This window comes from Equus asinus, chromosome 17, assembly GCF_041296235.1.
Source record: "Equus asinus isolate D_3611 breed Donkey chromosome 17, EquAss-T2T_v2, whole genome shotgun sequence".
Taxonomy (NCBI): Eukaryota; Metazoa; Chordata; class Mammalia; order Perissodactyla; family Equidae; genus Equus; species Equus asinus.
The window spans coordinates 12164278-12189374 of record NC_091806.1 but is presented as its reverse complement, the minus strand read 5'-3'; the positions used below and the strand labels follow the sequence as shown (position 1 = coordinate 12189374).

Sequence of the window (25097 nt, the reverse complement as noted above, 5' to 3'; positions counted from 1 at the left end):
GGAGGGTGAGAGAGAAGTGTGGGAAGGGTAGAGGAGGGGGAGGTCGCTGTCTCACGGCTCCTCCAGCTTCCCAGCTCCTTGCATTTCTCAGTTTTTCCAAGGAGGCTGTGGAGAGGCCAGGGGTCGGGAACTCTGAGGGGCTGAAGGCTGCAGAGATCCTGAGCTCCCGGGGACAGGGTGAGCCGTCCTCCCTCCCGAGGGATGCTGGGCACACACATCACCCTCAAGCATCATGCCTGCTACCTCATCTAATTCTCACGACCTGCCAGCTGCATCTTATTAGTGCTCCCTTTTGTAGATGAGGACACTGAGGCCCCGAGGAGTGACTTGTCCTCAGCCAGACAGCCAACCAAGGGAAGGGACGGGATTCAAGTCGAGGTCTCCAGAGCCACACTCCTAACCCCCAGAAGGCTCAGTAAGCATGTGTGGAGGCCAATGAGGGAAACATGCACTAATTGAACCCCTGCTGTATACCAGGAAAAGGCTTACAAATCTCTGTCAGTCCTTTGAACAATGCTGGGAGATGGGTCTTGACCCCCCCCCCCACACACACACACACAAAATGGAAGCCTCTGAGCTTTGGCTGGGGGAAGGAATTCGTCCAAAGGCCATCAGGCGAATCACGGGGAAGGGTCCAGGGGTGTTGGGGGCTCTGCAGAGAAGGGGGCCTGGGGGAAGCGGCTCCTGTCCTCAGTGAGCAAGCAGAGGTGGGGGGGTGCTGCCCGTGGTGAGCAGAAGGAAGTCACTGTGGGTGGCGGTGGGTTTGAGGTGCCGGAGGCTGAGTGATGTGGCGGGAGGTGAGCTCCCCGCTGCAGGCCTGGTCAGCAGGAGACGGGCGTGCGGTGGGGTGGCCAGGATTTGGGGCACGGCGGATCTCTGTCCCCTGGCCGCTGGGGCTGGGGAGCAGGGGGCAGGAGCTGGCGCAGAGTGAGAAGAGGGACTCGGGGGGCTGGAGGGCTATCTGGGGAGGCAGCCTGGAGGAGGTGAGCCCTTGAAAGACGGAGCCCTTAGGGTGTGGAAGGGGGTGGCCTGTGAGCAAAGGCCGTGGGAGATTGAGAAAGAGGTTCTGGGAATGTTGAGCAGTATCTTCTGGCTGGAGGTGGGGGTGGGGCGGGTCCGCGTGGGTGGGGGAGCGGGGAGAGGCTGCTCAATTGGGGATGTTGGGGGCTCCTGCACAGGCCTCAGAGATTTAGACTCCAGCCAAGCTTCTTGGGTAGGGAAATACCCACGGGACAAACTCCACATGGGGACAGCGGAAGCACAGGCCCCGGAGCCACTCAGAGCAGCAGTCACCTCTCACCCCACTCCCAGCTGTGTGTCCTCGGGCACGCCCCTCACCACTCTGAGCCTCATCTCCCTCCTCTGTAAAATGGCACTGATCCTCAAACGCCTGCCTCACAGGATTGTGGGAGGGGGGTGAGTTAACACAGGTAGACAGGGGGCTCAACTAATGCCTGCTCCTCTTCCCCTGCTGTTCTCAAGGCCCACAGCACCTGCTGTGGGTACAGCTGGGGTCTCAGGCAAACCCAGGCTCGAGCCTCACCTGTACCAGATTGGCTGAGCCCTGCTGTGCAAGGCATGGACCACTTCTGAGCCTCAGTTTCTCCATCTGTCCCCCGGGGATGATAATGGCACCAACTTCAGATTTGACGAAGAGAGAATGAGCCCTGCCACGGTACCCTGTTTCACCCCAAATCAGAACCAAATCCCACACAGTGCCCCCAAGGCCCTCCCTGCCCCAGCCCTCACCTCTCTTGCCTCACCTCCTGCCCCTGGCTCTGCTCACAGCGCCCCCCTCGCTGCTCCTGGTTTGTGCGTTTGTAGGGGAGGTCCCCTGCCTGGAGCTCCGCTCCCACAGACCTGCTTGGCTCGCTCCCTCACTTGCTGCCACAGTTTGTTCAAGTGTCCCCTTCTCGGTGAGGCCTGTCCTGCCCATCCTCTTTAATAGTGCACGCTGTCCCCGCTGTCCTACTCTGCTCCTGCCTGGGGTCCCCGCCACCCAGCGATATGCTCTCTTTCTTATAGTGATGTTACTCTAACGTGCAGTGAAATGCCCTCAGCTACTAAGCTACCCCCTGTCTTCCCTGCTTGAGGACAAGCCCCATGAGGACAGGCATCTTTGCCCGTTCAGGTCGCCTGGCCCCAAGAGGCCCTGAGTCAACATTTGCTGGATGTCCCAGAGCACGAAGGAGCCAGCCCAGTGCACTGACCCGACTCGAGGAGCTCTGAGGGGCCCAGGCGACCCAGACTGGGGCTCAAGGAGCCTCTCGCAGTGTCTCAACCGTGAGAGGAAGTTGCAAGACAGCCATTTCTGTACACGGGTTCAGCTCTTTTTGGTCAACTTTCCCAGCTCTTGGCCTGAGGCCCGACTTTCCCCACATGCCCCGTCACTCCCCGTGGGGACCGATGGCTGGGAAAGTGGGAGGGGGCGTTCCCTCATTTGAGAGCTCTTCCGGGCTGAGGTTGAGGGTGCGCGAGTGTGGGGGTCGTGTCCCCCTCTGTGCACTCAGGTTCAAGGGTACAGCACCCACATTTCCTGTTGTCTGCGTACCCTGTGATTGCAATAGCACCCAGGCTCCCTCTTCAGCGGCCCAGCCCAGTGCGGGCAAAGGGCTGCCCAGCCCTCCACCAACTACCCCAGGCCTGCCTGGCCTCGCCGTTGCTCTGCAGGGCCCAGCCCTACAGGGTCACCTACTTGTCCAGTGGGCTGGGGAGGCAGCACTGTCATGTGCTGCTGGGAGGAGGGTAAGTGGGTACAACTTTTGTCAAGGGCAGTGTGACTGTCTGTCATCCGTCTCTGTCTATCACTTATCATCTATCTCAAAATTTAAAATGCAGTACACCTAAAACTAATACACTATTGCATGTCAGTGATATCTTAATTAAAAAAATATATGTCTGACATTAAAAGAGGTGAGTCAAAAATTCCTGTGCACTTATGTTATAAAATCTAGATAAATGAGCTGGTCTCTTCTCCAAAGAGTTATGATAGAGATGTCTCATTTTCACTATTACTCATAATTTAAGGACTTTTAATTTCTATTTAAGGTAATTTCAGATACTACTTGTTGGTGTCTAAAGGGAGGTGCACAAGGTTGTATTTGGTTGTGGTAATTTCCTTTTCAGTATCAATCTCTTATTTGTCAAGATGAGCCTTGAAAAATTAAATACAGAAAAAAGAGTTTATCGTATTTTAGTTTCCCTTCAAACATTTACAGTTGTCTTTTGGCATCTGCCGAGGATTTGTTGCAGGACCCCTTTAGATACCAAAATCCACGGATGCTCAAGTCCTTTAGTCGCCCTCCGTATCCGCGGGTTCCGCATCCACGGATCCGACCAACCGCGGATCGTGAGCGTGGTACGTGTAAACACGGTCCGGACCGATCCGCAGTTAGTTGAATCCGCGGGTGCAGAACCTGCGGATACAGCGGACCGGCTGTGCTTCCACAGGACTAGGCTTTTCTCCTACATTGTTTTAATCTAAGGCAAAAGAATACGTTTTGTTCTTCACTGTTGAAGGATGCTTTTTTAGAGACAAACAAATGTAAAAGCATGAGAACCGCTACCTTGAGCCGGCGCTGTAGTCCGTGTAGCCCAGGGAACGTTTAACTCAAGTCTCCTCCCAACTATTCCAGCTACTCCCCTCCAGCTTCCTGCAAAGAAAAAAAAAAAAGCACTGCCCTTTGACCCAGCATTTCAAGTTTGGGGAATTTATCCTAGACATACACTTGCTTATGTGCAAATTACCAAATTTTATCAATTGTAGTATTATTTGTAATAGCAAAAGAGTGGAAACAACCCAAATGTCCGTCAAGAAGAGACTGGTTAAATATTTTGTAATAATGGAATACTATACAGCAACAAAAATGGACCACAGCTGGACACAACAACATGGTGGGAAAAAGAAGCAGGACCCAGAAGAGTAGTTACACTATGATTCTCTTTATGGAAATATTAAAATCTGTTAAGATAAAAAACGAAACTATATTGTTAGGGATGTTTACATAAGTTGTGAAACTATAAAGAAAAACAAAGAAAGAATGACTGAAAAAATTAAGATCGTGTTACTTCTAGAGAGAGGGAGGTGGCTGTTGGGACCTTTGGGAGATGCTTCTGGAGTGCTGGCAATGTTTTATTTTTTGACCTGGATGGTGGTTACGTGTCAGCCTTGTAATTCTTCTTTAAACTCTACATAAATGGTCTGTGCTCTCCTTTGTATGAATGAGACCTCTCATGATTTAAAAATATCATGGTCCATCCAAACAGTGGAATGTTATACCATCTTTAAAAAGCACAAGACAGCTCTATACGCACAGACATGGAATGGATTTAGGGGAGAAAAACCAACCATAGGGAAGTACAATGTGTTTAGTATGCTGCCGTCTGTGTGGAATTAAGAAAAGAATTTATCTGCCTCTATGCTTGTGTCTGCTTAGACTTTTTCTAGAAAAATATGCAAGAATTGGGAACAGGGGAGTAACCTGTGGAAGAGGCACTGGGCAGTTTCCCTTTCTGTACCTTTCGGATTTTGTACCTTGTGCATGTGTTCCCTATTCAAAAAATAAAATAATTAAAAAAATTTTTTGGCCTCTCCTTTCCTGGAGCCCCCAAGATTTTTGGTTTCAAACAAATTTCTTGCTGACAATAATGAGAGCCACAGCCCAGGCGTGAGACACCTGGTGACCTCCAGCAGGTCAGGCACCCTCTCTGGTCCCCGTTTCCTCTGCTGCAGAGAAAGGAGGCCGGGCAGCCCATCTAAGGTCCTGTCACCTCTCAGCCACCTGCTGTCCCGTCTCCTCTCTCTCCTCTGCTTTGTTCTCCTCTTCCACCACCCTCGCCTTGGCTTCTCTTTCTTGGCTCACTTCTCGCTAGTGTCTTCTTTGACTCTTCTAATTTGTTTCTCTTTCCCTTCCTCTCCAATCCTTGCTGCCTTTTGCCCCTCTCTCCCTGCCCTCTCCATGCTTCACTTCTCAGTCTTTCTTCTTGCTTCCTTCCCCCTCACTACGATCCAGCCCTTCCGAGGCTCTTCACGTCCCAACTCTCTACTCTCCAGCTGCATGACCCTGGGCGAGTCCCTGACCTCTGGGGCCTTGGTGTAATAGCTGGTTGTCTTGGTTACATGAGATCACAAGGGTGGAAGCACCCAGCACAGTGCTGGGCACTCAGAAAATAATCCCCCACCCCCTTTGAAAGGAGATGTTAGCCCTGGGGCTGTGGATCCAAGCCTGCTGCTCTGCTCAGCATCACTCAGAATCTGGGTCCCACTATTCCAAAGGCTTTGAAGAACAGCAGGGCCCTGGGGATGTGAGGCCTCGGGAAGAGGAGGAGGGGAAGTGGGAGGAAAGATGGAGAGGATTCGGTGTGTGAATGGACACAGATGCTGGCGCTGCACAGAAAGCGAGAGTCATTCTGCCCGTTTCCAGAGATTTGGGGCCCTGGGTCTTTTCTGGGTTTCCTTACCCAGGCCCCTTGGGCTTGGCCAGACTTGGGACAATGGAATCTCTTTCTTCTCCTGGGGCCCCTTGAGATTTAGACCTCAGGAACACCTAGCCAACTGGGTCTGCTGCTGCATCCACGGAGAAGAGCGCCACATTCCCTGCTCACAGCCAGCAAAGGCTCCACTCACCCCTGGATTTGACCCAGGCTCCTTGGCTTGACACTCAAGACTCTTCGCCTTCGTGTCCTATCTTGCTTCCAGCCTCAAGGATGGTGGCTCACTATCCCCTTGTTCTTTTCCACCTCCTTGCCTTTGCTCAGGCTGGTTCCTCAGTCACACATGCCTTTTTCCTTGCCTGCGTTCCCTCCTGTGACCATACCAAATTAACTCTTCCCCAGTGCACCTAGCACCTCCCTCTCTTGTGCCCCCGCCTCCCCCCAAAACCATACTGTCTGTTTCCATGTCTGTTCTCTCTGTAGCCCTGTGAACTGCTGGAGGCCCAGGCATACCTCGTTCACCTTTCTGCCCCCTTACCAGGCCCAGCACGTGGAAGACCCTCGATAAAAAGTTAGTGAGGGGCCAGCCCTGTGGCCAAGTGGTTAAGTTCATGCGCTCTGCTTCAGCGGCCCAGGTTTACGCCAGTTTGAATCCTGAGCGCATACATGGCACCACTCATCAGGCCATGCTGAGGCAGCATCCCATGTGCCACAACCAGAGGGACCCACAACCAAAAATACATAGCTATGTGCTGGGGGGCTTTGGGGAGAAAAAGGAAAAAAAATAAAATCTTTAAAAACAAAAAAATTAGTGAGGCCAGCCCGGTGGTATAGTGGTTAGGTTCGCTCTCCACTTTGGTGGCCTGGGGTTCGCAGGTTCAGATCCTGGGCGTGGAGCTGCACACTGCTCATCAAGCCATGCTGTGGTGGCATCCCACATACAAAGTAGAGGAAGATTGGCAAGGATGTTAGCTCAGGGACAATCTTCCTCAAGCAAAAAGAGGAGGATTGGCAGCAGACATTAGTTCAGGGCCAATTTTCCTCACACATACACACAAAAAGTTAGTGATTAAATGAATGAATGAGTAGATAAATAAGCATATAAACAAACCAAGCCAAGGCAATAATGAACGCATGAAGGAATGAATGAATATATCAAGCAGGACCTGGTTTTCACAGACTAGACCCACTCCCACACACATCCAGTCAGTGAACTCAGCCTTCTTGATCAGGAAGTGGAGAGCAAGGATGGAACTGATGGCAAGTCAGCCTGCCTCTCCTCCCCTCTTGGGGAGGGGCCTTGGTCAGGTTCCTAGGGAATCCTGAGATTGGTCCCTTTGGAGAGTCCCAAGTGAGCTGCACAAACTCAGTGAAGATGGAAGTGAAGTAGATCTAATGGTGAACCCAGACCTGTGAATGCCTGTGAAGAAGCACTTGGGGCTGGGGTTCCACTGACAGGAAAGAGGCAGGTCTTAGTGGGAAGGGTTAGACTACATAGGGGAGGAAGTGGGATGCTCAAGAGCTGCTTCTCGTGCAGAGCAAACTCACTAGAGATCATTGGATCAAAAAATGTCTCCGTTCAGCCCTCTGCCCTCCAGACTAGATTAGGGGTTCTCCAAAGGCAGGGATCTTGTCCAGTACTTTTCTATTTTCCCAGCAGTCAGCATAGAGCCTGGAACTCAATTAATATTGACAGGATGCATGGATGGGAGGATGGGGGGATGGGTGGGTAGATGGATGGATGGATGGATGGATGGGTGGATGGATGGATAGATGTGTGGGTGAGTGGATTGGGGGGTGGATGAATGGATGGATGAATAGGTGGATGGATGGATGAGTGAATGAATGAATCAATGGATGAATAGATTGATAGCTGGATATAGAGTGGATGAACAGATGGAAATATAGACTGATGGATTAATAACGGATGGATGGATAGATGGACAAGTAGACAAACAGATGGGTGGATAGGTGAATGGACTAACATATAAATGGATGAATGAACGGACAGTTGGACAAATAGACAGAGAAATGAATGTATGACTGGCTTGATGGGTGGATAGATAGATGAACAAATAGATAAACAAATGGATGGGGAAATAGATGAATGATGGACAGATAAGAAATATTTGTAAACCAGGAAGACTAGATTGATATTCAGGCATCGGCAGGGTGTGGGGAAACTGAGAAATGTGGGCTGGGAATAGAGCCCCTAGGGATTTGGAAGAAGCAGTGGTCACTCGGGAAGCTGGAATGGGAGGGTAGAAGAACCCAGGACCCTCCTCTGGTGGAAGGGAAGCTGGACTCAGAGGGAAGGAGAAAGTGGCACTGTGCTGAGGACCCCGCTGCTGAGCCCAGCCCCAGGCCGGGTAGACCCTAGGCACTGGGGGCCCAGGGCCCAGGAAGAGCCAGGCCTGGCAGTCAGCTGGATCAGACCCCTCAGCCAGCCAGGCTGACCCCAGAAAGTGGAGGCCCCAAGAAGCCACCCCTACCAGCTTTTACCCCAAGGAAGTGACTGTTGGCCACGTGGGGGTCTCAAGAGAAGCAGGCATGTGTGGGACTGGGGTTGGAGAGCCTCATCAGGGCCCGGGAGCAGCAAAGGCCCCCAGGTGGTAGAGCTAGCCTTCCTCACTCCCACTCTTCCTCCTTACCCTCACCCCCAAGGCCGCCCCTCACAGTCCCAGCTTCCTCTGGGCAGGGGGCCTGGCCCCCATGGCCTCCCAGGCCAGCGCCTGGAGCACCACCTGCCCCAGCAGGCCAGAGACTTCCTGTAGCGCAAGAGATTTATGCAAACGGGCTGAGGCAGTGATGTCACCCCAAGGGGACTATCTCCCAGTGGCAGGCCCTTCGATAAAATCAGGAACTTGCGCTGGCCCTGCAATGTCAAGGGAGGGGGCTCACCCAGGGCTCCTGTAGCTCAGGGGCAGGCCTGAGCCCTGCGCCCGCCCTGAGACCATCCAGCCCCAGACGGGGCGCCCCATCCCAAGGGGCTCCGCACTGGCCCCCACCAAGGCAGGGGACCTGACCGGCTCGGAGCTCGGCTGGATGTTACAGGCGTGCAAAATGGAAGGGTTTCCCCTCATCCCCCCTGTGAGTACTGGGACTCCTCCACTAGCCCAACCCGCGCCCTTCAGGCACCCGCTAGCCTGCCCACCAGCCCGCCAGCCCACCGGCTGCCCTCCCGGCTCGCTATCAGTGGGAAGTTGGTGTTTCCTCCCTGGAGCTCCTGGCCTGAGACCCAGAGAGGGAGCCATTGGCTTCCTCGGAGCATGCCCCGGCGGGTGGAGGGCTGGGCCCGTGGTGGGGCTGTGATCGGTGGGGCCTGAACGGTTATTTATAGATGGGGCTTGGGTGGCAGGCCGAGCTCCAGGGCAGGGTGCTGGGCGAGGAGAGTGAGGGCGGCAGCAGAGAGGTGGCGGGGAGGAGATGCGGAGACTGGCTGGGGGGAAGGCGGTCCCCAGGACGGTCAAGGCTTGAGGGCAGGAGGCGACAGGCCAGAGTCGTGGCCCCTGGCCTGGGTGCTCTTGGAGACTGAGGTTTCTTTAAGGCTAGGTCCCCAGCGCCCAGGCTGGGGCCTGCCACAGAGGACATGGTTGTTGACCGGAGGGTCTGGGCCTGGAGGCTGCAGGTCCAAGAGCCCGGGGCAGGGGCAGGGCCGGAGTAGGGAGTGGAGCTGAGACGAGGACAGTAGTTAGGGTTGCGGCTAGGAGGGACCAGGCTTGGGACATCCTGGGGCTGAGATTGGGGCTGGGGTAGGACCTGGCTGAGTGTGGGACTGGAGTTAGGGCGACGGCTGAGGCTGAGACAGGGACTGAGGCCAGAGGTGAAGAAGCAGGGGTCTCAGGACTCCAGGGACGGAAGGGCAGCAGGCCAGGCAGACACCCCTCTCCTGCTCTCGGTGACAGTGGCAGCGTTAGGCAAGTGTCAGATCTGGACCCCTGTGAAAGGACTTCTCTCCTTCTCGCCACCCCATCCCCACTCGGCAGGGGTGGCGCGCTCTGAGGGGAGCCGGGAAGGGCTTGGCAGGGCCTGCCCACCTGACTCAGCTTTCCCGGCCTAGAGGCAGCTAGCTCCCTTCCCCCAGTGGCCTTGGAGGCCTAGGATGGCACCCTAGGCCTGGCATCCTGCTGCTGGGCTCATTGCCTGCAAACCCAGGGCTGGGCTCCTGGCCTCCTCACTCGGCCAGACACAGACAGGACTAGCCAGCCTGCCCCTACCTGGCCCTGGGCCACCCTTCCCCAACCTGGGACCAAGAAGGTGAGGGGCAGGCAAGCGGCAATGGAGGTGGTCCCAGGAAGTGCCCCGGGGGCTTGGCCACACTGTCTCTGATCCTTGACCTCTCAATCCCTGAACTCTAGAGAACAAGGCAGGAGGCACGTCTTCTCCGGCCCCCACACCAAACCCCTCAGCCCCTCTCCCCAGCCCAGGGGCTCCTCTGAGTGACTCCTGGACGGTGGGCTCCAAGGCAGCCCTGGCCCCCAACCCAAGCCCTGAGAGCCGGGGTGACTGTTGTGCAATCCTTGGGTACACACGCGGGGGTGGGGAGAGGCCCGATGACTGTTGGGAAGCCTCCGGGTGTGCATGTCCTTGTGCCTGTGCCATTGGGTGGGGAAGGAGGAGGAGGGGAGAAGGAGGATGAGGAGTGGGGGGAGGGGAGGGAAGGAGGGGGAGGGGTGTGAGGAAGGGGAGGAGGGCAGGAAGGAGGCGAAGGGAGAACCCCAGGGAGGGTGCCTGGAGGAGGCTGGAGACTGGAGTGTGAGAGGGTTGGGGCTCCCGCCGTCCCATGGCCCCCAAAGCCTGCCTGGATGGACACTGTCAAATCCATCATTGCGAAGGGCCACTGGTCATTGTGGTGGCCCTGAGCCTGCCTGGGGCCTGGGCACAGGCTGTGAGGAGAGTGGGGGCTGGGGTCAGGGCTGTGGGACACTGTGGCAGGAGGACAAGCATGTGTGCTGAGGATGAGTGTGCGAGCGGAGCATGAGTGACTGTGGAAGGGTCTGAATGTGAGTGTTAATGGCTTGAAGGCGAGTGTTGAATCCTAGTGACTGTGTGTGCCTAGAGGGTGCGTGTGAATGTGAGTGATCCTCAGAGTAAGTGTGAGTGGACGTGTGGGTGTGAGTTCACACATGGGAGTGTGGGCACAAGTGTGTCATAGGGAGTACGGGTACGTTTAGGGACTGTAGGCCTATCAGTGTGGGCGTGGGAGGGTGAGTAGGTGGGGTTGGGACCCAGATACGCAGCATGAGTGTGAGTGTGATTGTGAGGTGGCTGTGGGGAAGGGAAGGGAGGGAGGCCGTGCTCTCCCTCAGCCCTGGTCCTCTTTTGACCTCTGACCTTTAGGGTCCCTGTCACCCCTTTTCTGCAGGAGCCAAGGACCCTGCTCTCCTGGGTCCCCTGCTCCCATCCTGTGCTCTCCCTCCACCCACTCGAGAGACGGCTGCAGGCCTGAGGTAGCCGCTCAGTCTGGGAGGGTGGTAGGGACCCAGCATACCCGGGGCTGCGACGCTGGCTGGGGTGTCCCGGCCACACTCTGAGTGCTGACAGCCTCCTCTCTCAGCAGCCATCAGAAGACCTGGTTCCCTACGACACGGATCTGTACCAACGCCAAACGCATGAGTATTACCCGTATCTCAGCAGTGATGGAGAAAGCCACAGTGGTGAGCCAAGGGCCCCGCCCGCCCCCACTCCCAGCCTGGCCTGGGCCCCGGCCCCTCGTGGGTCTGCAGACACAAAAAGAAGACACACTCCCAGGGCTTCCTGGGAATTCTGCGAATCGGATGAGTTAGTTCTCAGGGAACAGGAATTCACTACCCCAAACTCCCACACTCCCATCCTGCATTTATGGAGCATCTTTGGTGTGCCAAAGTGCGGGATTCACTTCTTCCAAATTTATCTTCTTGTCCAGTCCTTGTGGCCTTTGTACAAAGCAGGTAACTGAGGCTTAGGAGCTGTGTGACTCGCACACGGTCGCACAGCTGGTCAGCGGAGGCGGGGTCTGTCCGCTCCGCTCCGAGTCCGGTGCTCACCTCCCTGCTCCCGTTCCCCTCATCTTTCTCTGTTCTTGTCTCCTCCTTTACCCTAACTCCTCGTTGATGCAGCCGCGCTCCCTGCTGTGTGTGGCTAGCAGAGTTTCTAACGACATTTGGGGCCAGATAGTTCCATGTTAGGGGGGCCTCTTCTGTACAATGTGGGATATTTGGCAGCATCCCTGGCTTCTCACCCCAACATCCCATTACAGGCCAGTAGCGCCACCAATCATGACAACCAAAAATGTTTCCGCGCATTGCCGAATGTCCCCTGGAGGGCAGAACCACCCTATTTGAGGACTGCTAGGCTAAGGGAGAGGCTCTGAGGACCCCCCAGTCAGCAGAGGCTGACGTCCCCAGTTTGCTGCGGGTGGGGGTGAAGATGGGGCCTGGGCCGGGGCATCTTTCTGTCTGGGTCTAACTGCTCCCTCTAAGGCCCAAGCCTTGATCCTGGAGCAGATGCAGGGGAGGGGAGAGAGGCATGCGGTACCTGGGACCTGGGCAAGAGGCTGTGACAGGTCACCCGACGTGGGTCTTGGCATATTGATGTGGACACCCCTCGACCCAAGGCGAGGTGGCCTAGTTAACGGGCCCTCATTGAGGGATTGTCCATGTGGTCTGAGACCTGGGCAGGCCAGACACTGGGGTGTCTGGAGCCCCAGAGGGAGAAGCACGCCAGGTGCCACAGCTGAGGAAGGTTTCACACCTGAAGGCCACAGCTGGGGGGCCAGTCATGCCTGTAGCTCCATTCTGCAGGCACATCCATGGCCGTCTCAACCTGAGAGCCGTGCCCAGGGATGCCACACGCCATGAGTCCTTACTTAGGGCGCTCACGTCTGGTGCCAAACCTCGCGAACAGCTTCACCCAGAACTCACTATTGTAAAGACTGCCTGGAAGCCATGTTTTGGGAGCAGGTGGTGGCTGCGCCTCAAGCCCCCATCTGGGAACACAGAGGCTTCTCTCAGAACCCCAGGGCTAGAAAGGTTTTTGAATATCCTCTTTTTCGTCATTTTAAGCTTATTTGTAAGTCTACAAGAAACGCATCGTCTCTGTGGAAAATCCAGACAATTTCGAGAGACCGTCTCCCTCATCCTCTCTACCCCCAGCTTCTGGCCAGGATGAAGGGCGGGTCCCCAGAGACCCAACTGCGCACCCTTCCACCTATCTGTCCAGGACCCGAGAAGGTCCCTCTGGGCTTAAGGACTGGCGCCCCCTGGTGGTTAATGGCAGCAGGACGGCTCAGCTCCCAGCGAGGCAGGCGCAGCGTGCGGCCCCTCCTCCCCGAGGGATCCTTTCTCCTCTGGGCTGAGCCCCCTCTCGGTTTCACTGGGTTTGGGGGCATTGCTTTTGGGTCTCTTGGAGCCTCAGTTTTCCCTTTTGTATTATGAGGGTGCTGTCCGCGCATCTAGAAGCCAGCTAGGCCTGGGGCTGGCCGATGGAGTGAGCAATCACTTTAGAAAAACTCTGTTTTGCTGGCTCAGTGCCCAGGCAGGTCCCTTATGTCTGGGGTGGGGCTCTAGGAGTGACTCCCGATCGGATGCCTGAGCACCCCGTTTTGGTGACAAAGCCCCAATTCCTTCAGAGACTCCTTCGGGTCCCCATGTGTCCCAGCCCCTCCCCGCCGTCGCTGCAGATCTGGGCGTCCGTGCTGTCCCTTACTAATGCCTGTTGGAAGGTATTGCCTGAAGCGTCAGTGTGGAGACACCCCCACGTTCTCCCATCAGTTCCTGCGTGTCCTCTGGATCTACATTTTTAGATGGCGAAGCTTAGTGAAAAGGCCGTGGGGCCTGACCTGGTCTAGTCCTGGCTCCATCACTCACCGCTGTGCAACTTGGAGCAAGTGAGATCATACTTACCTCAAAGAGTTGTGATTGGAGCCGGCCCGTGGCGCAGAGGTTAAGTGCACACGTTCCGCTTCGAAGGCCCGGGTTCACCAGTTCGGATCCCGGGTGCGGACATGGTGCCGCTTGGCAAGTCATGCTGTGGCAGGCGTCCCACATAGAAAGTGGAGGAAGATGGGCACGGATGTTGGCTCAGGGTCAGTCTTCCTCAGCAAAAAGAGGAGAATTGGCGGCAGATGTTAGCTCAGGGCTAATCTTCCTCAAAAAAAAAAAAGAAAATAAAAAGAGTTGTGATGATTAAGTGAGGCAATGCATGTAATGGATAAGGTATGCACTGAGTACAAGGCCCAGTAAGCTTCCAGGACGCTGTGCATTAGCCTTACTGCAGCCCCTCAGGCAGGGCAGATGAAGCAGCTGGGTGAGTGGGAGAAGCACAGAGGGCTCTGTGACAGAGCAACTGGGTCATTTTCCACTGACTTAGCTGGCAGCCACCCAGGCACCCACCACCTACCCTCCCGTCCACCTACTTACTCTCCCATCCATCCTCTCACCCTCCCATCCACTCACCCTCCCAACCACCCAGCCACCCATCCGTCTACTCACCTTCCCATCCATCCACCCTCCCATCTATTCACTGACTCTCCCATCCATCCACCCTCCCATCTATTCACTGACTCTCCCATCCATCCACCCTCCCATCTATTCACTGACTCTCCCATCCATCCACCCTCCCATCTATTCACTGACTCTCCCATCCATCCATCCTCCCATCCACCCACCCACCCTCCCATTCACCCACCCTCCCAAACACCCACCCTCCCATCCATCTTCTCACCCTCCCATCCACCCAGCCATCCACCTATCCTTCCAACACTTATGGTCCAATCCACTTATCCGCTCATCCCCTCATTTGTCCATCCACCAAATAGCCTCTGATTATATACCATGTACCAGACCCTGCTCTAGACCCTGGAGGGTCCATGATGTGCAAGCCAGACAGGGCCACTGCTCTCATAGAGCTTACATTCCGGTGAGGGAGAGAGACGGCAAACACTCACGAAAGCAGACGTATACTAACGAGTCCTACCGCCGAGTGTCTGTGTGGGGGCTGCTTGAACTGAGTGATCAGGAAGGCCTCTGAGGAGGCGGCAGCTGAGCTGAAATCTGAGTGAAGGGATGAGCCAGGTCCAAATGCAGGCAGCGGCAGGTGTTCTAGGCAGAGAGAGCAGCCAGTGCGAAAGCAGGCCTGGCCTCAGCAGAGGACCAGAGCGGCCAGCAAGCACGGGTGCAGCAGAAGGCGAAGCCACAGAGGTCTGCAGGGGGCAGGTCACAGGGCACCTGAAGGCCAAGACAGGAGTGTGGATTTTGTCCTACAAACAGTGGGAAGTCATTGGAGGGTCTGCGCAGGGAAATGACAGGACCTGAATAACCGTGTGTGTGTGTGTGTGTGTGTGTGTGTGTGTGTGTCTGTTTGGTGAAAATCCAAAGAAAATTTAAATCTTTACGTTTTAATTATTAAAATGACAAATACTGATTGCAGAAAATTTAAAAGTACATCAGCATGTCAGGTAAAGTATTTCCCGGTTCCCAATCTTACTCCCCACCGAGAGCATCTTAGTCTATCCTTGCAGACGTTTTATTCCACGTATATAATCCTGAGTGTTTGTTAATGTATACATACACACGTGCATTGCCCCTTCACCCAGAAGTGGAGCTGCAGTATCGTGCTGGTCTTCAATTTGCTACTTTTGACTTAAACTTATCAGACATCTCTTCACAGCATGATTGCATATCAGAGATATGATAAAGCTATTTTCCAGTCTTTCTATCACAATGCCATCTAAATATACACAGGAAAACGAAATAGAGACTTAGAACATTTTTCGTTCATTCATTCGCAAACACTTTTTTTTTCTTTTCTGGGGGGAAGATTAGCCCTGAGCTAACTGCTGCCAATCCTCCTCTTTTTGCTGAGGAAGACTGGCCCTGAGCTCACATCCGTGCCCATCTTCCTCCACTTTATATGTGGTACGCCTACCACGGCATGGCTTGCCACGTAATGCCTTGTCTGCACCCAGGATCCCAACCGTGCGAACTTAACCACTGTGCCACCAAGCCAGGCCTCACAAACACTTATGGAGCGCCTTCTTTATGCTAGGCAGACATGAATCTTGCTTGATTTTTCAGTTTGAGATATAATCTCTTCACTTGTACGACGAAAGAGGAGACTGACTCTCCAGTCATTCACAACACACACACACACACACTCATACTTCTTATACATACTAAAATAATTATATAGTAACTTTTTCCTGGTTTTATTGATAAAAATGGCATACAACACTGTGTAAGTTCAAGGTGTACATCATAATGACCTGAGACATATGTAGATATGGTGAAAGGAGTTTAGTTAACATCCATCACTTCATATTGTTACACAACATTTTTTTTCCTCGTGATGAGAACTTTTAGGATCTACTCTCTTAGCAACTTTGAAATATACCACACAGCATTGTTAACTGTAGTCACCGTGTTGTACTTTACATGCTCAGGACTTTTATCTTGTAACTGGAAGTTTGTGCCTTTCCACCTTCACCCAGTTCCCCCTGTCCCCACCCTCTGCCTCTGGTCACCACAAATCTGATCTGTTTGTCTATGAGTTTGGGTGTTTTTACGATTCCATATATAAGTGAAATCATACAGTATCTGTCATTCTCTGTGTAATAACTTTTGTTAAATCCGTATCTGAATTTTCCCTTATTATGACGGTGAGACTATTACTCACTGGTGAGCCCCACGGGGTCCCCCCTCATCCCTGTGTGTCTAAGGGGCCGTGTAGCAAGGAGATAGAGTCCTCACTCCAAAAGCAGGCCGCCGGGATTCATTTCCCATCTCCCCATTACTAGCTGGGTTGACTGTGGGCAAGATATTTCACCTCTCTGTGCCTCAGCCTCTTCGTAACGATTCCTACCTCACAGGATTGCTGTAAGGATGGAGTCAGTGACTGTATGTAATGGTTAGGACCAGGCCTGGCGCATAGTGAAGGTTATCTAAAGATTCGTTATTTTTATCACTGTAGTCTCCTAAGAAAGGGTTTGTGGGAGGTAAGCTTTTATTGTGTCTTCGTTTGCCACGTGTCTTTTTTTTCTCCCCAAAGCCCCAGTGTACGGTTGTATATCCTAGTTGAAGATCCTTCTAGTTCTTCTATGTGAGCCACTGCCACAGCATGGCTGCTGACAGACGGGTGGTGTGGTTCTGAGACCGGGAAACCAACCTGGACCTCCAAAGCAGAGAGCACTGAACTTTAACTGCTAGGCCATCAGGGCTGGCTCGTTTACCTCGTGTCTTGATGCTCTGCGCTCACTTCATTAATAGTTATTTGGTCGTGTATAGAAATCCAAGTTGAAAATCATTTTTTCCCCTAGAAATTTGAAAGCACTTTGCGGCTGTCTCCTGGTCACTGGAGTTTTCTCATGAAATCTGATGTCATTCTCTGTCCTCTTTTTTGAGTGCAAGCTGTTTTTGTTTTTGTTTGTTTGTTTTTTTCTGTTTACTGTGTTCGATCTCTCTGAAAGTTTTTAGTATCTTCCCCCAATACTAGTGGTTCCACTGAATAAGCTTTTTAAAAGATTGCTCTGGCTGCTGTGAGGAGAATAGACAGGGAGAAGGCAAGACTAGGAGCAAGGAGGAAGCACAGGTAGGAAACTGTCGAATGGTCCAGGCAGGAGATGACGGTGGCTTGGACAAGCATGGCGGCCATAGAGACAGAAAGGAGGGGATAAATTCGGGATAGATTCTGAAGGTAGGGCTCATCGAATTTGCTGTTTATTATTATTGCTTTTGATTGCGGTAAAATGCACATAATATAAAATGTGCCATCTTAACCCTTTTTAAGCGTATGGTTCAGAGGCATTAAGTACCTTTGCGTTATTGTGCAACCATCACACCATCCTTCTCCAGAGCTCTTTTCATCTTACAAGACTGAAACTCTGTACGCATTAAACACTAACGCCCATTCCCACCCCCCACCCTCGGCCCCTGGCACCCACCATTCTGCCTTCTGTTTCTATGAATTTGACTACACTAGGTACCTCATGTGAAGTGGAATCCTACAGTATTTTTCTTTTTTTGACTAGCTAATTTCACTTAGCATGATGTCCTCAAGGTTCATCCATCTTGCAGCATATGTCAGAATTTCCTTCCTTTTTAAGACTGAATAATATCACCTTGTATGTATATACCATATTTTGTTTATCCATTCATCTGTTGATGGACATGTGGCTTGCTTCTACCTTTTGGCCGTTGTGAATGATGCTGCTGTGAATGTGGGTATGCAAGTATCTCTTTGAGTTCCTGCTTTCAGTTCTTTTGGATATATACCCAGAAGTGGAATTGCTGGGTCATGTGGTAGTTCTATTTTTAATTTTTTGAGGAACCACTATACTGTTTTCCATAGTGGCTGCACCATTTTACATTCCCACCAACAACGCACAAGGCTTCCAATTTTTCCACATCCTCACCAACACTTGTTATTTTGTTTTTTGATAATCGTCACCCTAACGGGTGTGATAGCATTTGCTGTGGTGACGGGATTTGTGAAGGAAATAGAGTTCTAGTGTGTGACTCCTCTCCATCCGTTCATTTTCCCACATGCTTTTCATACCACGGACCCTCCACTAATCTATTCATGCAGCCATCTAATCATCCACTCACTCACCTTTCCAGCTGTCCTTCCTTCCCTCCACCCACCAAACCCTCCATTCATCTCCCACTGACCCATCCATCTAATAAGCACATACTAAGCATCTTTTATATGCCAGGCACATTCCTAGGTGAATAAGACACAAGTCCTGCCAGATTTATCTTTGTAACAAGGGAAATAACTAAAACCTTAACAATTAGGATCCAAAGTACAGTAACAAGTACCATAAGGCCAGGAGCTCTCTATTCTCTGGGCCTTGGTCTCCATATATGAGCAATTTTCAGGAGAGTTGGGCTGCAGGAACTCTCATCCAATGGTCTGCGATTTCCTGAGAAGGTTTTTTTCTCAGCCTTTGCTTTCTTAATTCCTCATCTGCCTTCTCTGTCTTGATCTTACTTCTGCTCCCCTGGGGAGAGCCCTGGCTTCAGGCTGGGGTTTCTGCTCTGAGGAGATAAGGTCAACTGAATGACACCTAAGGCTTGAATTTTTTGTGTGTGGGGTTGTTTTGAATATCATTTTATTTTTGTCCTGGTGACATACAGGTATTAGTGACATCAAAAAACTGAGTAAGAATAGGGATGTGTGGGTAGGACTTTGGTCTCGATTGGGAGCTGGTTTAGAGGGAGGAAATGAGAGATCAAGATGAATGAGTCATTGCTGGCTGGCTGGATGATGGATGGATGGATGAAGGATCAATGACAGATGGATGGATGATGGTTCAGTGATGGATGGATGGATGGAATGACTGATGATGAATAGGTGGACGATAGATGATTGATGGTTGTATGGATGGGTAGATGAATATGGAAGAATGGGTGGATGGATAAATATGCATGGATGGATGAAGAATGGATAATGGTTGGCTGAAGGATGGGTGATGAATGATGGATGAGGGGTGGATGATGGTAGACAGACAAATGGATATGAGCAGTCAGCAAAGTCTTGTTCAATAACGGTCTTGTTCCTCAGAGGTGGTACGGTATAGTGGTAAGAGTTCAGTGCCTGGAGTCAGACACAGGTGGGTTTGGATCCTGACTCTACCAATGACTGCCCTTGGAAAAGAGACTTAATCTCTTTGAGTCATAGTTTCCTCATGGGCAAAAGGGAGATCATACTATAGTGGCCACCTTGTCAGAGCTAAGGTGAGGATTAGATGGGACAATGTGGGTTAAGTACTTAGCACTGTGCCTGGTACATAAAAAACACATTAAAAGTTAATTTTTATTGATTATTTAATCAAATAGCGATTGAGGCCTACTATGTTTTGGGTGCCTAACAGGCTATAGAAAGGAGGGTCCAGCACTATCTCCAGAAATGCAAATGACATCATATTCTTTCGAGGAGCAGAGAGTCAGGCTAAGGGGCATAGATTGCAGGATGGCGTGGATGGCCCATTGAAGGGACCAAAAGAGATAATGCCTTCATGAACAGTCATCCAGAATGAGGTCGAAGAGCCCAGGAACACTGCCCTTTGCTCTGTGAAAGACTCCTTGTATTGTGTTCCTTCAGAGGGCCCCATACTCGGACCGTTTCTGCCTGCCAAACACACAGCACCCAAATCAAGGGTGAAGGCGAGGTTTCCGTTGGGCCTTTTGAAACCTTAATTGTAGCTCAAGACTCTCTGGGGCAGCTCTCAGGGGACCCTGGGGCAGAGTTCCAGAGCTTGAGTGAGCAAAGGAACCTCCTTGGGGTCCTGTTCAATTCCGGATTCTCAGCTTCCCTCTCAGCACTTCTGACTCAGTGGGTCTCTGGTGGGCCCTGAACCTGCAGGCTTTCCCAGCCCCCCAAGCGACTCTGACGAAGGGGTACAGAGATCCATTTTAGGAAATGCTGGCCTCAGGCTGGGACCACCAGTTCATGGGTCTCCTGTGAAGCTAGAACAGAGGAGCGGGAGAGAGAGAACTGTCAGGGGCCCCTCACCCCACCCTGGAGAGCTCTATGACCTCAGGATCCCCCAACCCCAGAAATGGAGTAGGAGTGAGGCTGGGGAGTGATGGGCAGGGCCTATGAGGTGTTCCACAGAGCTCTGGGCGCAGCCGCCTGGGCAGGGGAAGGCAAAAGGGGGAAGGACCAGGAGTGGTCCCGGAGGGTGAATCTGCAGCTTAAGAGGAACCCAGATCCACCTGCCAAATCCGGGAGCCGCAAAGAGCCCCGTCATTAAAGGGCATAACCAACTCTCCCACAGCAAGTAGAGAATTTCTGGATCTTGTGAACTCACTGCAGGTTGAAAGTAAAAGTTAAGCGTTGGGTTTGGTTTTGTTTTCCCTTCGGGTTTAGATAATTTTGTGGAGGAGCGTCAGAGAGAGTTGAGAGGCTAGAATTCCTTCATTTATTTATTCATTCATTCAGGACATGTTTGTTGAGTGACTACTATGTTTAGGTACTTGGAATACGAAGTGAACAAAACCAGTCATTTCCCTCATGGTGCCATGCTGTGGCTCCAACTCCAGCCTCTGGGAGGAAGTGACAGCCAGGGCCCCTAAAACTTTTTCTCTGGGCCACTGACAGAGGCGGCAGGGGAAAGGGGCAGGAGAGGAAATGAACCTATGTTAAAGCATTTGCATTTGCTCAAGTGCTAATCTAGGCTCTTTAGAATAAAATATAATGATGATGACGACGATAGCTAATGTTTATTGAGTCTTACTTTGTGCCAGCTTCTCCTCTAAACCCTCTGCGGGCATTAGCTCATTGAATCCTCCCAACAAAACTATGAGATGGGTGTAATCATTAGCCCCATCCTACAGATGAGGAAACTGAGGCTTCGAGAAGTGGAAGGACGTGGTCAGTGTCACCCGGTGGTAAATGGCAGAGGCAGGATTTGAACCCAGCTCTGCCTGACTCCCAAATCACGTACTTTCCCTTCTCTATGCCATGCAGCCTCTTAGAGGCGAGAGTCTGGATTGTGGGTTCCAGTGATTTCACATGTGGATGGGACCTCAGTAACTACTTAATTGGGTCAGTGACTTTTTAAAAAAAATGATTGTATTGGGATCATATTGGCTTACGACATTGTGTAAATTGTGTACATCACTATATTCCAGTCTCTGTATGGACTGCACCGTGTTCATCACCAACAGTCCAGTTTCCATTTGGCACCATACAGATGTGTCCCTTCACCTCTTTCACCCCGCCCCCACCCCTTCCCCGTTGGTAACGAGTAATCTGTCCTCTTTATCCACGTGTTTGTTTGTTTCTCTTCCACGTGTGAGTGAAATCATATGGTATTAGTCTTTCTCTGTCTGACTTGTTTCGCTCAGCATAATACCCTGGGTCTCTGACTTTTAGACGGGAGTATCAGAGGCTCCGGGAGATAAAATACCTTGTCCAGGGTCACATGGCAAAGCCAGAAAAGAGCAGGATTAAAAAGAGAGTCTTCTGATAACCAGCCCAGAGCCAAAACAACACATGTCACTTCTTAGGTATGTGTGAGTGAGTGGGTGTGTGCTTGTGTGAGACAGAAAAAGAAAGAGGGAGACAGAGAAACACACACACACACACGCACACCCGAAGAGCTGGTGGTGGACCCCTTACAGGCTGGTACAGTTGTCCCAGAGACACTGTGCTGGCTGGGCATCTTGCACACTCCCTCTTTGGGTCACATGAGAAAATCCCCCTTGTCATTTTGTCACCACGTCTTCTTTTGGATCCCAAATTGTACCCAAGAAGTCCTCAGAAATGTGGCAGTTTTTGTTCCTAGAAAAGATGCCCAAAAAAACCATGTCCCAAGACAGGGCTCTCCAGGACATGTGGCTGTTCCCTAAACTCGAATCCACCCCACCACAGACTCTGAAAGCCCCCATGAGGGGCTTTCTGGGAAGGCCCTGGGTCCGGCCACCACACTGGAACGCAGGGGCAGCTGCCCGAGGGCCTGGCCTGGAGGGGCCGCACAAGGTCTGCTGTGTGAGGAATGTCAGCCCTGTGACTTTGCAGTCACACCTTGGCCATGTGACAAGGCCATGTCTGTGTGACTGTCAGCTCAGGAACCACAGGGAGGTTTCAAGGGGAGGGGAAACGAGTCGACATTCCCCAGGGGCCTGCTCCGGGGCTAGGAGCTTTTCCAAATGTGAACTCATTTGTCACCACCGCCAACTAAGATCCCCATTTTACAGGTGAGTCAACTGAGGCCAGGGAGGTCCATGCATGTGCCTGAGGTCACACAGAAAGTAGATGGCAGAGCTGGGATTCAGATTCTGGCTCAGAAGTTGACATCTTTGTGACCCCGTGGGAGGCAGGATTGATGGCTGTGGGGAAGGCAGCCTTTGCTTCAGACCTGGGTGCTGAATCTGCCACCGACGAGGCCTTTGACCATGGCCTTGTCTGTAGCCTCTCCAACCTCCGTGTCATCATCTACAAAATGGGGTCATAAAATAACAAGGTGGCTGGGGAGATGACTAACGGCAACCCGTAGCCCAGCCCGGCTCCTGTGCTGGGAATAGCCCCCTAGGGCCTGGCATGATGGTTTTGAAAATGATGATAACATTTCCCTGCCCTGCCTGGCTGTCCTCCGCAGACCATTACTGGGACTTCCACGCGCCCCACATGCACAGCGAATTCGAGACCTTCGCCGAGAACCACTTCACCGAGCTGCAGAGCGTGCAGCCCCCCCAGCTGCAGCAGCTCTACCGCCACATGGAGCTGGAACAGATGCACGTGCTCGACGCCTCCGGGCAGCCCAGCCACGCCGGCCTTGGCACCCAGGTGCGTGTGGCCGCCCGCCTGTCCTGCAGGAGCCGCGGCCTGCGGTGGGGCCCGCGCTTCACAGGAAGCTGATGCAGGCTCTTACTCAACCCGGCTTCCTGCCCCACAGCGCCAACGGCGGCCGGAGCCCCAACGGCTGCCTCCTGACCCTCCGACTGACCTTGTGACCCCACAGCCCTTATCTCCTCTCACCCCATGATGGACAGAGCCCAGACAATTCCCACCCCCCACTGAGCCGCCCAACCCCAAAGGGGCTTGTCATGGGCCCCCCTGACCCTCACTGGCTGCAGCCCCCATTCACTGGCCCCTCGTGGATCTGCATCCAAGTCACTGAGCACTGACCTCTACTGGCCCCGACTCTCCCCATTGACCTCTTTACTGACCCTCCTCAGCCCCACGAACCCTAATCTCATCCAGTGACTTCTGTTGACCTCTCCCACCCCTCACTGACCTCCACTGCTCATCCTCTCACTGTACCCACTTATTAAAGCCTCTTCATTCCCGACTCCTTGGCCCCCTTCACTCCCACTTCTGACCCCAGGGCCATTGCATGTCCCCACGGCACCTTTGAGAAAAAGGCACCTCTTCCCCTGAACCTGGGGCCCAGCCTAGCAGGACTTCAGCAGCCGCTCATCCCCGTAGCCTGCAGCCTGTGTGTGGTGACCCTGCCTGACCCCTGTAACACGACCGACCTCCAGTTTCCCCAGCCTTCTCCCAGATCTTTCTACCCCTGGCTGACCTCCTCGCCCTCAGCACGTCCTCTTCTCTCCCTCAGCTGACCCCTACCCAGCAGCCCCGAGCTTTGACATCCCTCGCTGACCTCGACCCTCTTTCCCTGCCTTCCCAGGTCCCCTGCCTATCCCGGGTGTACCTCCCGTACCCCTCCCTGTCCCCAGCCCAGCCCAGCTCTGATGAGGAGGAGGCTGAGCGGCAGAGCCCCCCACTGGAGGTGTCTGATGGGGAGACCGATGGCCTGGAGCCGGGGCCTGGCCTCCTGCATGGCGAAACAGGTAGGGGGGCCCAGACCTGGCCCTGGTCATATTTGCACCCCGGGGCCACCCCAGCCGAGGCCAACTGACATAGCAGTCAGGCCACAGAGCTGAGTGTGTGCCTGCATTTGTGGGTGTGTGAACGTTGGCTAAAGTGTCTGTCACACCGGTGGCCGTCTACACCTGCATGTGTGTCTATGAGCACGTGTGTTATGAGAGCACACAGGCCTCTCTGTGACTGAGCGTGGGAGGCTGTGTGTGCCTCTGCCCCTCTCTGTGCTGGGTGTGAGTGGGTGTGGGTGCGTGCGCCAGGCATGCCAGCCCTTCCCCGTGACTCCCTTCCCCCAGGGGGGTCCCACATCCAAGGGAGGTGGGCGTGGGTCCCGGTGTCGGGGCGCTGACCCCCTGGCGCCCACAGGCAGCAAGAAGAAGATCCGCCTGTACCAGTTCCTGCTCGACCTGCTGCGCAGCGGCGACATGAAGGACAGCATCTGGTGGGTGGACAAGGACAAGGGCACCTTCCAGTTCTCGTCCAAGCACAAGGAGGCGCTGGCCCACCGCTGGGGCATCCAGAAGGGCAACCGCAAGAAGATGACCTACCAGAAGATGGCCCGCGCGCTGCGCAACTATGGCAAGACGGGCGAGGTCAAGAAGGTCAAGAAGAAGCTCACCTACCAGTTCAGCGGGGAGGTGCTGGGCCGCGGGGGCCTGGCGGAGCGGCGCCACCCGCCCCACTGAGCCCGGGCTGGCAGCGCCCACCGGGCCCACCAGGCCTCCCCGCTGGCCATAGCATTAACCCCTCGCCCGGCCCGGACACAAGGTGGAAGCTCCTAGGGGCCAGGGGCAGGACTGTGGCGGGCCAGGCCTCCCCTCACCCGCCCACTCCCTCCTCCTTCTGCCCCCTCCCACATGCCCGCCTTGCCTCCCACCAGGACTCCAGCCCCAGAGTGGCTCCAGAAGGTCCGCCGGGCGTCTGACCCCAGCGAAGGGCCAGCCTTGCTTGGTTCAGCTGGGGGTGCTTGCTTGGGAGTTCGAAGTCACCCTAATAGTGTAAATGGAACTCTCCTTTTCGAGCATCTCTCCCTTCCCACACCTTCCTCCGTTAGCTTCCCCAAAGAATCATCTTATTAAACTTATTCTCAATGAGTCCTCCTGCAGCTCCGAGAGTCTGTCTTAAAATTCTTTGTGCACCTCGTCTCGGCTCCTCGTGGGACCTCTCTTTTTCCCACTTGTCCATAGGGCGTTTACTGAGGACCCTCCCCAATGCTAGACGCTGGGGACATGAGGACAGATGGCACAGAGCGTGACCAGGACTTAGAGCTGGCGGAAAAAACGAGTCCTCAGTTATTAGGGGGATAAATCATTAAAAAGCCCTCCATGCCTAATAAATGGGTTTTTTTTAAAGCA

At 53.3% G+C, this 25097-nt stretch overlaps 1 protein-coding gene across 4 annotated transcripts in view; it reads left to right on the top strand.

Annotated features, from left to right (window-relative positions):
• SPI1 (Spi-1 proto-oncogene) overlaps positions 1–24847 on the top strand; it is a 29617-nt gene extending 4770 nt beyond the window's left edge. Inside the window, exons 1-5 of one of the 4 annotated variants that reach the window (XM_014861330.3) lie at positions 8012–8523; positions 10994–11090; positions 22514–22701; positions 23549–23711; positions 24109–24847. In XM_014861330.3, the coding sequence (XP_014716816.2) occupies positions 8479–8523; positions 10994–11090; positions 22514–22701; positions 23549–23711; positions 24109–24428 (813 nt within the window). In that variant the 5' untranslated portion in view covers positions 8012–8478 and the 3' untranslated portion in view covers positions 24429–24847. Of the gene's footprint in view, positions 1–8011; positions 8524–10990; positions 11091–22513; positions 22702–23548; positions 23712–24108 lie in introns of those variants that run through there. The other 3 variants (XM_014861328.3, XM_070487651.1, XM_070487650.1) reach the window with 3 other exon arrangements.
• Positions 24848–25097: the final 250 nt, after the last annotated feature.